General features: G+C 42.7%; 1 protein-coding gene across 2 annotated transcripts in view; it reads right to left on the bottom strand.

The window, feature by feature from the left end:
* The window catches only part of USHBP1 (USH1 protein network component harmonin binding protein 1), a 103,675-nt gene that overhangs the window by 57,056 nt on the left and 33,562 nt on the right, over positions 1 to 13,057 (bottom strand). For both annotated transcript variants that reach the window (XM_082253641.1, XM_082253642.1), the window contains 3 exons: positions 7,584 to 7,718; positions 1,934 to 2,061; positions 1,580 to 1,720 (listed from right to left, as the gene is read on the bottom strand). In XM_082253641.1, the coding sequence (XP_082109767.1) occupies positions 1,580 to 1,720; positions 1,934 to 2,061; positions 7,584 to 7,718 (404 nt within the window). The remainder of the gene's footprint in view (positions 1 to 1,579; positions 1,721 to 1,933; positions 2,062 to 7,583; positions 7,719 to 13,057) is intronic.

Raw genomic sequence — 13,057 nt, 5'->3', positions numbered from 1 at the left:
TTGCCCAACAGCTTGTTAAAAATGCCTCTGATAGTAGCGGGAAGGTCCTCGTCCCTCGTGGCCTCCGGGAGCCCTCGCACCCGAATGTTATTGCGCAAACCTCTGTTTTCCTGATCCTCAATCTTATAGAGGGCCATTCTGTAGGCTATAGCAGCATGCTTCTGCTGTATTTGGAGATCTCTGATCGCCGTAGCGTGTGTCCAGGCGGTGCTCGGTGTCCTCTACTCTGGAAAGCACCTGGGATAGGTCAGCTCTAACCGCGGATACTTCCTTCCTGATCGCTCGTTCCAGACCACGGAGCATAGAAGCTAGGTCTTGTTTGGTCGGGAGTCCGCTGACCAGTGCTGCAACCTCAGTTCTGGTAGGGGAAAGAGTGCGACCGTCCGTGTCGCAGGAAGAGGCAGGAGAGCTGTGGTGGGAAGTCTGCCGAAGAAGGGAGGCGCCGCTGCCATGTTGCGAGAGGCCAAGGTCCCCAGGCCTCCAGGGAATCCACCTCTGGGGTCAGGAATCGTTTAATGGATCCCGCGGATGTTGATCCCTTAGCGATCCCGTACGTCTACCCATAGTTTAGGGGAGTCTGGAGGGCGAAGAAGAGGTAGCAAAAGTCACTTTTCCAGAAGCCTGCAGCGGAGCTCTCTTTCCACACGTCCTTACACGTCCTCCATTATGTTAACAATTGTCTTGTTTGTTTTTATTTTTTAATTAAATGGCTGCTGTTGTGCCCATCAGAAACTCATGCAAGAGAATCATAATGGCAAAGTCTCCAGGTATCGTTTTAACAAAAGCTGCAGATTTAAAAGTATTAAACAAGACTTTTAAAATGACATTAACATGTAAAAGCTTACATGAGATTTTAGTGGTTGGGTTTTCATATTCTTTGTTGACTGGTCATGTATACAAATAATTCCATTAATTAATTTCTCATGGGTGGAGGTAAGGAGAAATCAGGAAATTGGAAAATTTTCCTTGTTTCATCTAGTATAAATGTATTAATGGCAAACTGAGATGTGATGAACAGAATTTAGATTTTTTTTGAAACAGGAAAAATGTTAAATCACTGAATTGTAATTTATCAAAGAGATAAAAGGAGATGACCTAACATGACGTTTACCAAGGCATGGCTTCTTCCATGTGAATCCCCACAACAGGTAGCAATACTGAGCCTAATTAAAGCAGAACTAACTCTCTCAATCAACATTAACTATTTTTAATCCTTATGCTGCTAGCATTAGTACTGTAGATAAATAGAAAGGTATGTTATATTTATTTGTTGTAACCTTTTTTTTTTTTTTTACTTTTTTTTTTTAGTTGCTTCCTGATTTCTGCCTTAGGCCAATGATGTCAAACAACCCATAAGTCTTCATGCGCATTTTTCTTTTATTAGGAGGAGGGGCTTGATCATGCCATGGACACTTGGAAGGATGGGTCAGTTGGCTTTGAATATTAAAAATGAATTAAATAGTATTTTCACTTTGTGGTGCTTAGATACAATTTAATTCAGTCTTGGGGACATTTCATTTTATACAAATAGCTACTTGGAGAAACAATACCCAAGAAATGTTGTTTGCTGTGCTCTCACCTCGCTTGCAAGGCAAGTCTCAGAGCTGTGCATGTGGATTCCAGTTTTCCAAGATGCATACTGAGTTTTTCTGAATCAGTCTTACATTCTTCTAGGGTCACACTGAGCTGGTCATTCAGTTCTTTCACATGGTCAAGGAACCTGTAAAATAATAAACCATAAGTGCACGGCCGAAGGCCAAAAGGCAACAGGGCTGTTAGCTTCCCCGATGATATAAAATTGTGGATCGCTCTTTGATCTTGTTAAGATACAATGGCAATATAATGGATTGCTAATCTGGTTCACACAATCTAATAAAGCCATTATGCTGTAATTTAGTTTTACTGAAATAAAGGGTCAACCTCAGTGTCTTACCCTTTTAACCGTCTCATTTCAGTTTCAAGGCTATTTGGATGTATATTAGAAGTACAAGTCAGTGAAGACTGGGATCCAGGGAGGCTCTGAACATGCTGAATGGCACTGTGCAGGACTGTCACAGGGCCCTGTACAAAAAGACACATGGTAAATATATCATTGGTTTGAATTACTAAATAATAATAATATAATAATAATAATTTACCTAGCAAAGTTACTTTTCACTTAGTTTAGTGAATGAGGTAAAGCTGACCTGACTTTAATAATTGAATCACACATAAGCAAAAATACCATTTTTATTTCCTCATTTCCCTTAACGTTGAAATATTCAGAGTGATCACAGTAAACATTTGATTTGCACATTGAACTTGCACAGTTACATAGTTAGTCAGGTTGAACAAAAACACAAGTCCATCTAGCTCAACCAATTAAAAAAAAAAAGAGAGAAAACACAACCATACAATGCCATATACACAATCCTATACCCACAGTTGATCCAGAGGAAAGTGAAAAACCCCAGCAAAGCATGATCAATTTTATTATATCTTTTCATGTGACAACACTGAGGAAATGATACTTTGCTACAATGTAAAGTAGTGAGTGTACAGCTTGTATAACAGTGTAAATTAGCTGTCCCCTCAAAATAACTCAACACACAGCCATTAATGTCTAAACCGCTGTCAACAAAAATGAGTACACCCCTAAGTGAAAAGTCCAAATTGGGCCCAATGAGCCATTTTCCCTCCCTGGTGTCATGTGACTCGTTAGTGTTACAAGGTTTTAGATGAGGATGAATGAAAGTGAATGAGGAGAACGTGTGTTAAATTTGGTGTTATCGCTCTCACTCTCTCATACTGGTCACTGGAAGTTCAACATGGCACCTCATGGCAAAGAACTCTCTGAGGATCTGAAAAAAAAGTAATGTTACTCTACATAAAGAGGGCCTAGGCAGAAGATTGCCAAGACCCTGAAACTGAGCTGAAGGACGGTGGCCAAGACCATACAGTGGTTTAACAGGACAGATTCCACTCAGAACAGGCCTCGCCATGGTCAACCAAAGAAGTTGAGTGCACGTGCTCAGCGTCATATCCAGAGTTTGTCTTTGTGAAATAGACGTATGAGTGCTGCTAGCATTGCTGCAGAGTTTGAAGGGGTGGGGGGTCAGCCTGTCAGTGCTCAGACCATACACCAAACACTGCATCAAATTGGTCTTCATGGCTGTCATCCCAGAAGGAAGCCTCTTCTAAAGATGATCCAAAAAAAGCCAGCAAACAAGCAGACTAAGGACATGGATTACTGGAACCATGTCCTGTGGTCTAATGAGACCAAGATAAATTTATTTGGTTCAGATGGTGTCAAGCGTGTGTGGCGGCAACCAGGTGAAGAGTACAAAGACAAGTGTGTCTTGCCTACAGTCAAGCATGGTGGTGGGAGTGTCATGGTCTGGGGCTGCATGAGTGCTGCCGGAACTGGGGAGCTACAGTTCATTGAAGGAACCATGAATGCCAACATGTACTGTGACATACTGAAGCAGAGCATGATCCCCTCCCTTCAGAGACTGGGGAGCAGGGCAGTATTCCAATATGATAACGACCTCAAACACACCTCCAAGAAGACCACTGCCTTGCTAAAGAAGCTGAGGGTAAAGGTGATGGACTGGCCAAGCATGTCTCCCGACCTAAACCCTACTGAGCATCTGTGGGGCATCCTCAAATGGAAGGTGGAGGACCGCAACGTCTCTAACATCCACCAGCTCCATAGTGTCGTCATGGAGGAGTGGAAGAGGACTCCGGTGGCAACCTGTGAAGCTCTGGTAAAATCCATGCCCAAGATGGTTAAGGCAGTGCTGGAAAATAATGATGGCCACACAAAATATTGACACTTTGGGCCAATTTTGGACATTTTTTACTTGGAGGTGTACTCACTTTTGTTGCCAGCGGTTTAGACATTAATAGCTGTGTGTTGAGTTATTTTGAGGGGGCAGCAAATTTACACCGTTATACAAGCTGTATACTCACCACTTTACATTGTAGCAAAGTGTCATTTCTTCAGTGTTGTCACATGAAAAGATATTATAAAATATTTACAAAAATGTGAGGGGTGTACTCACTTTTGTGAAATACTGTATAATATGATAACCTAGGAAGGAATCCATCCCTTTTTAAAAGCAATCTACTGAGCTAGCCAGAACCACCTCTGGAGGGAGTCTATTCCACGTTTTCACGTTTTCCAGCTCTTACTGTGAAGAAACCTTTCCATATTTGGAGACGAAATGTATTTTCCTCTAAACGTAAAGAGTGCCTCATTGTCCTCTGTGATGACCTTAAAGTTAATTCAACACCAAGTTCACTGTATGGACGCCTTATGTATTTATACATGTTGATCATATCCCCCCCTTAATCTCCTCTTCTCAAGAGAGAATAAATTAATTTCCTCTAATCTTTCCTTATAGCTGAGCTCCTCCATGCCTCTTATCAGATTGGTTGCCCTTCCCTGCACTTTCTCCAGTTCTTTGATAACTTGCTCTACTTTTATAATATATCAATCCCACTTTATATAAAAGAATGTTAGTAAAGAAGCCAAATAACTCATATTTATCAAGTTCAAAGAAAGAAACATATTTTTACTTAATTGAAATGATCGTTTGTTAAAGTTGCAATGCTCATACACCAATGCTACCCCAAATGTTTTTTTCTTGGCATCATTGTTTGCACTCTAGATATTGCCATTTTGCACGTTATAATGCTAGTTATGTTTTTATTGTTTTAGTGCTGCACTTTCAAAGAGTTGTAATCCATTTGTCATACCACTGTTTACAGGAAACGTTGGCTGCTTATGGGAATTAGGTGTAGGGGAAAGTGCAAACATGCCTTTTATATGTCTGTTTTGTAATATGTTTTATGTAATACTTCTGTGCACCATTTTTCGTTTTTTTGAATAAAGCAATATTTTAAAATAATTAAAGAATATCTCTGGTCAAAATTTAAAATCATATATTTATTTCCACGTTGTATTTTTTTTTTCTAGCCTACTTCTATTAACATGAATGATCTTGAAGTTTGTAAACTTCATGAAGCATCCCACACATTTTATTCCTTGAATTCTGTGATACATGATCACTATGCCCTGTGAGTAAGCACTGCTGTGTCACACATTTCAGAAATACTGCCTTTTGAACTTCAGAGGTGCTGAGAGGATGAGTTTTAGGGGGCAGAGTCAGTACAGGAATCATTTCTTGTAGGCAGCAAGGTACCATGGGATATGTAGTCCTTAAAAAAAGTAAACAACAAAAGGGATGCTGCAAAGCATGCAGGGAATCCAGGAAGTTGTGGAAAGAGATGGCCAAAAGACAAATAGCCCTCACAGCATGCAAGAAGATTTTCTAAGTAAGCTTATATTGGATTTTCAAATGTAACTGTTTGCATTGCTATTACAATGCTGATGTTAAAAAATGAAAGTGTATGCTGTGGCTATAGATCACCTTTAAGTTGAATCCCTAAATGCTCTAATTAGAAATTAAAAGAACTTTTCCTCTGTAAAGAATCTACCAGTGTAACCTCTGTCCTGTCTGGGTGTGACAGTGAGTGATATAGACCTTTTCTATAAAGGTCACAATTACAACAGCATAAGCTGTGAACAATGCATGTTTCCATTACAAAAAGTGTTGGTGGCTATCGTGTGTGTGTATGAGTGTGTAGAGGGCTACCTGCTCAGATGATCTTATTGACAATCACTGTCAGTCTGCTAATGCTTAGATTGCTGCCTCATAATCTGGAGTTTTTCTGCATAGGGTGAGGCTGCTATGCTATTGTTGAAGAGAAACACTGAATATACTCTCCACCATAAATTGACATGACCTTCATTAATCCTTTATTACAATTTACAGATATTTATCTTTGCAGACCAAGAAACAAGAAAGAGGAGAGATGTCCTCAAGTTTCTTGAATTATAGTAAGTCTTCTGTCTGCTCTTAACATCCCCTGTGCCTGCTTGTAATCTATTGGTTAAGTGCATCCACCAAACACCAAAGTTGGGAAGAAGAGTTAAACACAATACGAAAAAAAAATATCATAATTGACTGGGCTTCAAGCAGCCTTCTTTACCCTGCTGCCCCAGGCACTGGCCTAAGTGTGGCATAATGATAACTACAGTACTAGTGAAGCAACGGATTATTTAACCAATTGCCGACCACCCCATGCAGATTTACTGCGGCAGGGCAACTCGGCTGCGCATAATCATGTAGATCTACATGATTATGTGCACATGGATTCAACAGCGTGCTCCCGCTGTGATTAGACACAGCGGGAGCCAGGCCACGGAAGGAGCGGGCTCGATCGCCGCCGGCCTCCCGCGATCTTCGGCTAGAATGACAGAAGAGCCGTCTGCTTATGTATGTTTTTACTAAAAATATGTAGCAGAACACAAATTGGCCTAAACTGATAAAAAAATTTTTTTTTTTTTATTGGGAATGTTTTATAGCAGAAATTAAAAAATATTGAGTTTTTCTTCAAAATTGTCACTCTATCCATTGTATTTGGGTATGCACGACCACGCAATTGTCAGTTAAAGCAACGTAGTGCCAAATCGCAAAAAATGGCCTGGTTATTAAGGGGGTAGCTGAAGTGGTTAATCAGTAGAAAAGAATAGAGAATATAAAATTTCAGCTTGCAGTTATTATCTGGTGCAATAAATGTTATACTAAATGCTGAGCTATTGTTTTCCAATCAACCTGCTGGAATCTAATTGTTTGCTGCAAGTTGTATTGCATTATTTGTTAAAAGGCACATAATGCCCCATGCATTCATGGCCTCCCAATAAATAACTCAAAGCAGAAGGTCTATTTTTGCCATTCTTACCCTCTGACAGTTGTGTGGTTTAGCTTTCCAAGGGGTCAGGCCACTCCGGACACCCCAGGCTCTCTCTCACTCCTCTGAAACTCACAGACTTTCCCCGTACCCTGGACTCACCTTGTCGACTTAATCCTCCTGCTCATCTGTCCCGACTTTTTCAGTCCTGCGGGTTAGGAATCTCCCCACCATGGAGTGCAGTCTCTGGAGAACGTCTCCTCTATTAATGGGAGCACACAACTCTCTCCTGATGGAGGCCAGAGCTATGGCCAGCTTCTTGCTTAAAACAAATTTGCCCACCTTCACACCTACACAGCTTGCAGGTATCCAGTAAGACTTGGACACATCTGTCCCGACTTTTTCAGTCCTGCGGGTTAGGAATCTCCCCACCATGGAGTGCAGTCTCTGGAGAAGGTCTCCTCTATTAATGGGAGCACACAGATCTCTCCTGATGGAGGCCAGAGCTATGGCCAGCTTCTTGCTTAAAACAAATGTGCCCACCTTCACACCTACACAGCTTGCAGGTCTCCAGTAAGACTTGGACACAAGATTGAAGATTTCTTCCCACCCAAATCTCTTTGAACTCTACAAGTCCCATACTGTGATCTGAGATTACAAAATATGGAGAACACTGAAACCCCAGTCTTCTCCTCACAGAAACAATAGTCTGGAGCCCCGGACTCTGCATAAGCACAAATCCTGTGTGTCTTTTTCGTGTATTCACACAGTGGCAGGGCCTAGCATTGTCACAATATAAATATATATTTTTCAAATTTTCACTACTGTATTTCGCATTTGTTTACCTGATAAGGCTTTAACTTAAAGGGTGACTCAGAACTAGACGTCACATTATACCCTTCTTCAGAGAAGGGACTGGTAGATGGTGAGATAGGTGGGGACAGTTCGTCATCTTGCAAAATGTCATGTAACCTCTTTAACTGTAAATTGAGAGAATGAGAATGAAAGACAAACCTAAACTGAAATGTTTTTTAATAAAATTTAAAAAAAAAAGGAAAGAAGATATCTATTTATGGACAAATAAATTGTCTAGTACAAAATATCTCACATTTGTTACATAGTTATATAGTTACATAGTAGTTGAGGTTGAATAAAGATCATAGTCCATCCAGTTAAACCTGTGTAGGTGTGTGTGGATGTAATTATTTTACATACCCCTGAATGTTTTGATCCAAAACATTTGCACATTCTCCACATCACTAGTAGAGGACCGTTAAAACATAAAGGCTAAACAATCAGCAACATTTATGTGACACTCCCTAAGGATATAATCATAGATGTGCACAGCCTATTGGATTAGGGTGTGCACCCCAAAGTGTAAACATATTGGTGTGTGTATTTAAAGTATACTGACGGTGTCAGCAGAGCAATGGACGGTGTCAGTAAGGCAGAGATTGGTGTCAGTAGGGCAGCGGACAGTGTCAGTAGTTTTTAGTTTTATTATTTTTTTTACAATTTTTTAGGAGCCCCGTTAGGTAGGGCTGGGCGATAAAACGATACCGATATGTATCACGATAGTCAGGGGATCGATAGCAATACAAGACTTTGAACGATAAAGTCCGCTCCGACAGGTTTAGGCTTTAAAAATGGCACCGCCCGTCGCATACATGTCACCGCGCACGCGTCGCCGCCGCTCGGGAGAGGCCGGGAATAGCCGAAGTTACACGAGCGGCGGCGGCGCGTGCGCAATGACGTGTCGGCGCCGGGCGGCGCCATTTTTAAAATGAAGGCGCCTCTGGAACAGGTAAGTGAAACAGCTTCACTACCTGCCATTATGCAGGGCTGCGGGCACACTACAAGGGATGAAGTGCTGCGGGCATGGTCTACCTGTACCATGCCCACAGCACTGCATCTCCTGTAGTATGCCCACAACCCGGATCCTCTTGTACCATGCCAGTACCCTGTATCCTCCTGTACCATGCCAGTACCCTGCATTCTCCTGCACCATGCCAGTACCCTGCATTCTCCTGCACCATGCCAGTACCCTGCATTCTCCTGCACCATGCCAGTACCCTGCATTCTTCTGTACCATGCCAGTACCCTGCATTCTCCTGCACCATGCCAGTACCCTGCATTCTCCTGCACCATGCCAGTACCCTGCATTCTCCTGTACCATGCCAGTGCCCTGCATTCTCCTGCACCATGCCAGTACCCTGCTTTCTCCTGCACCATGCCAGTGCCCTGCATTCTCCTGCACCATGCCAGTGCCCTGCATTCTCCTGCACATTGCCAGTACCCTGCATTCTCCTGCACCATGCCAGTACCCTGCATTCTCCTGCACCATGCCAGTACCCTGCATTCTCCTGCACCATGCCAGTACCCTGCATTCTCCTGCACCATGCCAGTACCCTGCATTCTCCTGCACCATGCCAGTGCCCTGCATTCTCCTGCACCATGCCAGTACCCTGCATTCTCCTGCACCATGCCAGTGCCCTGCATTCTCCTGCACCATGCCAGTACCCTGCATTCTCCTGCACCATGCCAGTACCCTGCATTCTCCTGCACCATGCCAGTACCCTGCATTCTCCTGCACCATGCCAGTACCCTGCATTCTCCTGCACCATGCCAGTACCCTGCATTCTCCTGTACCATGCCAGTGCCCTGCATTCTCCTGCACCATGCCAGTACCCTGCATTCTCCTGCACCATGCCAGTGCCCTGCATTCTCCTGCACCATGCCAGTACCCTGCATTCTCCTGCACCATGCCAGTGCCCTGCATTCTCCTGCACCATGCCAGTACCCTGCATTCTCCTGCACCATGCCAGTACCCTGCATTCTCCTGCACCATGCCAGTACCCTGCATTCTCCTGCACCATGCCAGTGCCCTGCATTCTCCTGCACCATGCCAGTACCCTGCATTCTCCTGCATCATGCCAGTACCCTGCATTCTCCTGCATCATGCCAGTACCCTGCATTCTCCTGCACCATGCCAGTCACCCTGCATTCTCCTGTACCATGCCCGCCGCCCTGCATTCTCACCCTAGGGTCCTTATTTTAAATGGGTAATAAAAAATATCAATAATTATCGATATCGACCGATATGAAACACTGATATCGTGATACAGTTTTCAGCCATATCGCCCAGCCCTACCGTTAGGGGGCTTTGATGAAATGGTGAAATATTAGTGGAATCTGCACCATACAGGGTGATTAGGGTGTGCCCAGGCACACCTGGTACACGCTGTGCGCACGCCTATGGATATAATCCTATATAAAGCTCAATATGTGACACAATGGGGTTGATTTACTAAAACTAGAGAGCGCAAAATCTGGTGCAACTTTGCATAGAAACCAATCAGCTTCCAGATTTTTTCTGTGAAAGCCTAATTGGACAAGCTGAAGTTAGGAGCTGATTGGCTACCATACACAACTGCATCAAATTTTGCACTCTACAGTTTAGTAAATCAAGTCCAATGCTTTATACATACATATAAACAGTGCTTAAAGCCGAACTACACTGTATCTGAGCACCACAAACTAAAAATGCTATTGAATTCATTTGTAATATTCAAATCAAACTTCCCTATCTATCCATGTCGCCATGCTTTATTTTGTTGAGAAATCCCTTTGAAAAATACCCCTAGCATTCCTGGATGTGGCCATCTTAAGTAAGGGCAGATGATTCATGTAGCATTTACTTCCTGGAATCAATCTGCCCTTAACTAGGGCATACAAGCAGAAGAGTGTGCTTAGCTGAGAAATCCCCTCCTCCATCGGGTCCACCGGTCACACGCACGGGCTGCTTAGGGAACGAGCGGGGGAGGGAGCGCGCCTCTGGCGGCACCCGCTCGCCCCCTCTTGGCTCACAGGCTAGTGTCGTACCGGTACGACACTTTGCCTGTGAGGGGCTGACCACCGCCGTATATAGTCGGGCGGCGGTTGGCAAGTGGTTAAAGTCCAGGGATTGGGTTGGCCACTCCATAATGTTTAGCTTGTTGGTCTGGAACCAAGATGCTACTCGCTTACTGGTATTTTTGGGGTCGTTGTCTTGTGGAGAAACTCATCTCAAGGGCATTTACTCTTTGGCATAATGCAATATGACCTCGTCAAGTATTTTGATGTACTTGAACTGATCCATGATCCCTGGTATGCAATAAATAGGCCCAATACTATAGTATGAGAAACATCCCCATATCATAATGTTTGAGCCACCATGCTTCACTGCCTTCATGGTTGTACTGTGGCTTGAATTCAGTGTTTGGGGGGTCATTTGACAAACTGTCTGCGGCCCCTAGACCCAAAAAGAACAATCTTGCTTTCATCAGTCCAAAAATTTTGCGCCATTTCTCTTTAGGCCAGTCAGTGTGTTTTTTGGCAAGTTGTAACCTCTTCAGCACATGTCGTTTTTTCAACAATGGGACTTTACGGGGGTTTCTTGCAGATAGCTTGGCTTCACATCGACGTCTAAATGTTACAGCACTCACAGGTATCTTAAGACCTTCTTTGATCACCCTGGAGCTGATAATTGGCTGAGTCTGTGCCATTTTGGCTATTCTTCATTTGGATGATAGTTTTCTGTTTTTTTCCATGTCTTCTTGGCTATGGTTGCCATTTTAAAGCATCTGAAATCATTTAAGCTGAGCAGCCTATCAGTTTCTGCTCTTCTTTATATGTTTTCCCCTCCCCAATCAACTTTTTCATCAAAGTACGCTGTTCTTCTGAACAATGTCTGGAACGACCCATTTTACTCAGATTTACTCAGAGAGAAATGCACTATACCCAGCATGTACATTTGTTGCCTTTGTCCTTAAATAAGGGCCCCTGTTTGACACCTTGTTTTTTCACAAACTGAATGACCTCACTAATTGAACTCCACACTGCTATTATTTTGAGCATGCCCCTTTTAATTAATGATTCAATTACACAGGATAAGCAGCATGCATGTCATGACTGTTGGGTCGGTTGATTTTTTATTACTGCACTACACCTACTAGTAAATTATTTGCCATGTAGGGATATCATTTATACCAAAAACAGTGCTTTATCTGGTTAGTGATGCTGGACTGCTATTATTTTGAACACAACTGTATATGTATAAAGCATTGTGTCACATATTGAACTTTATATAGGATTATACCCTTAGGGAGTGACTCATAATTATTGCTAACTGTTTACGTGACCTTGCAGGAACACATGTAGATGTGAGCAGCACCCTTTGACATTTATACTTTGAAACACTTTCAGGATATCACATTATACTGTATCCCCATCTTAGTTCGTATTGAGTTCGCCCACCCTTTGCAGCTATCTACACATTTTATTAATAGGTAACACTGAAGTTTTCACTGTTTCTTTATTCCTAAAGGCTAAAGTCAGGTTTACACCTTTGCACTGGAATAAAGTGTATGTTACCACAACTCATGGTACAACACCTCCCAAGTGCCAATACATTGAAGTACAATTCATTTTGGCTGGCATCCCAAAACATTAAAGCAGTGCACTGTAATGCAACAGTAACACACTACTGTGCATTGCATTCCCAAAATAGGGTCATGTACAGTTTCCTGTGCACCTGAATGCATTGGCATACCTCTCAAAATGAATGGACTGCAATGAGCTGTATTTTAAATACAAGTGCATTAATGTTTCACATAGGTACGCTCTTAATTGCTTTAAACTTCATGTCTGACATGGTATGTACACCAGACAATTGAAACTCTTTAAAGACATGCCTATGCAGCATTGTGTTTTTCTGTTGACATGTACATTGATCTGTCTACCCCATTAATATTTGTTGTGCAGAAGAGCAAAGGAATTCTAAAAGAGTGTCTACCACACTCTTTATGAATCCCCCAGGCTGATTGTTATCCTTGGTTCAACCTGCTGGTGGCCAACAAATTGAAAACAGCCTAGGGCCTATGATATAATCCATCACTGGCTGTAGTGCCTAACAAGGTCCCACGTGAAATGAGGCATGAGGGTGTTGTACACTAACCAGTCAGTCGCACACATTCCCCTGCTTAGCCAGAAGCATTTTCAAAGTACATTGTGATAGATGGAGGATTGCCAAAGCTTTTGACAGGTTGTAGGTTTGCATGCATCACTGTCTATATGGATCCCTGCAGCCAGGTGTCCCATTTCAAGGAGACAAGCAGTCTGATGCACATCCTCCAATAAACTATTAGGGTGTGTATTTCTTAAAAGGGCAGGTCATCCAGCTTAATGCTGGAGAATTAAAGTTAACCACATGATAACCTTAAATGTAGAAGATACATCCTTAAAAACAAAGTTTTTAGGGCATGTTTCCTATATTAAGCTA

This window comes from Pelophylax lessonae (genome assembly GCF_965119305.1).
Source record: "Pelophylax lessonae genome assembly, chromosome: 1".
NCBI classification, from domain to species: Eukaryota; Metazoa; Chordata; class Amphibia; order Anura; family Ranidae; genus Pelophylax; species Pelophylax lessonae.
Note: the sequence above shows the minus strand (reverse complement) of the source record. Positions and strands in the feature narration are given on the sequence as shown.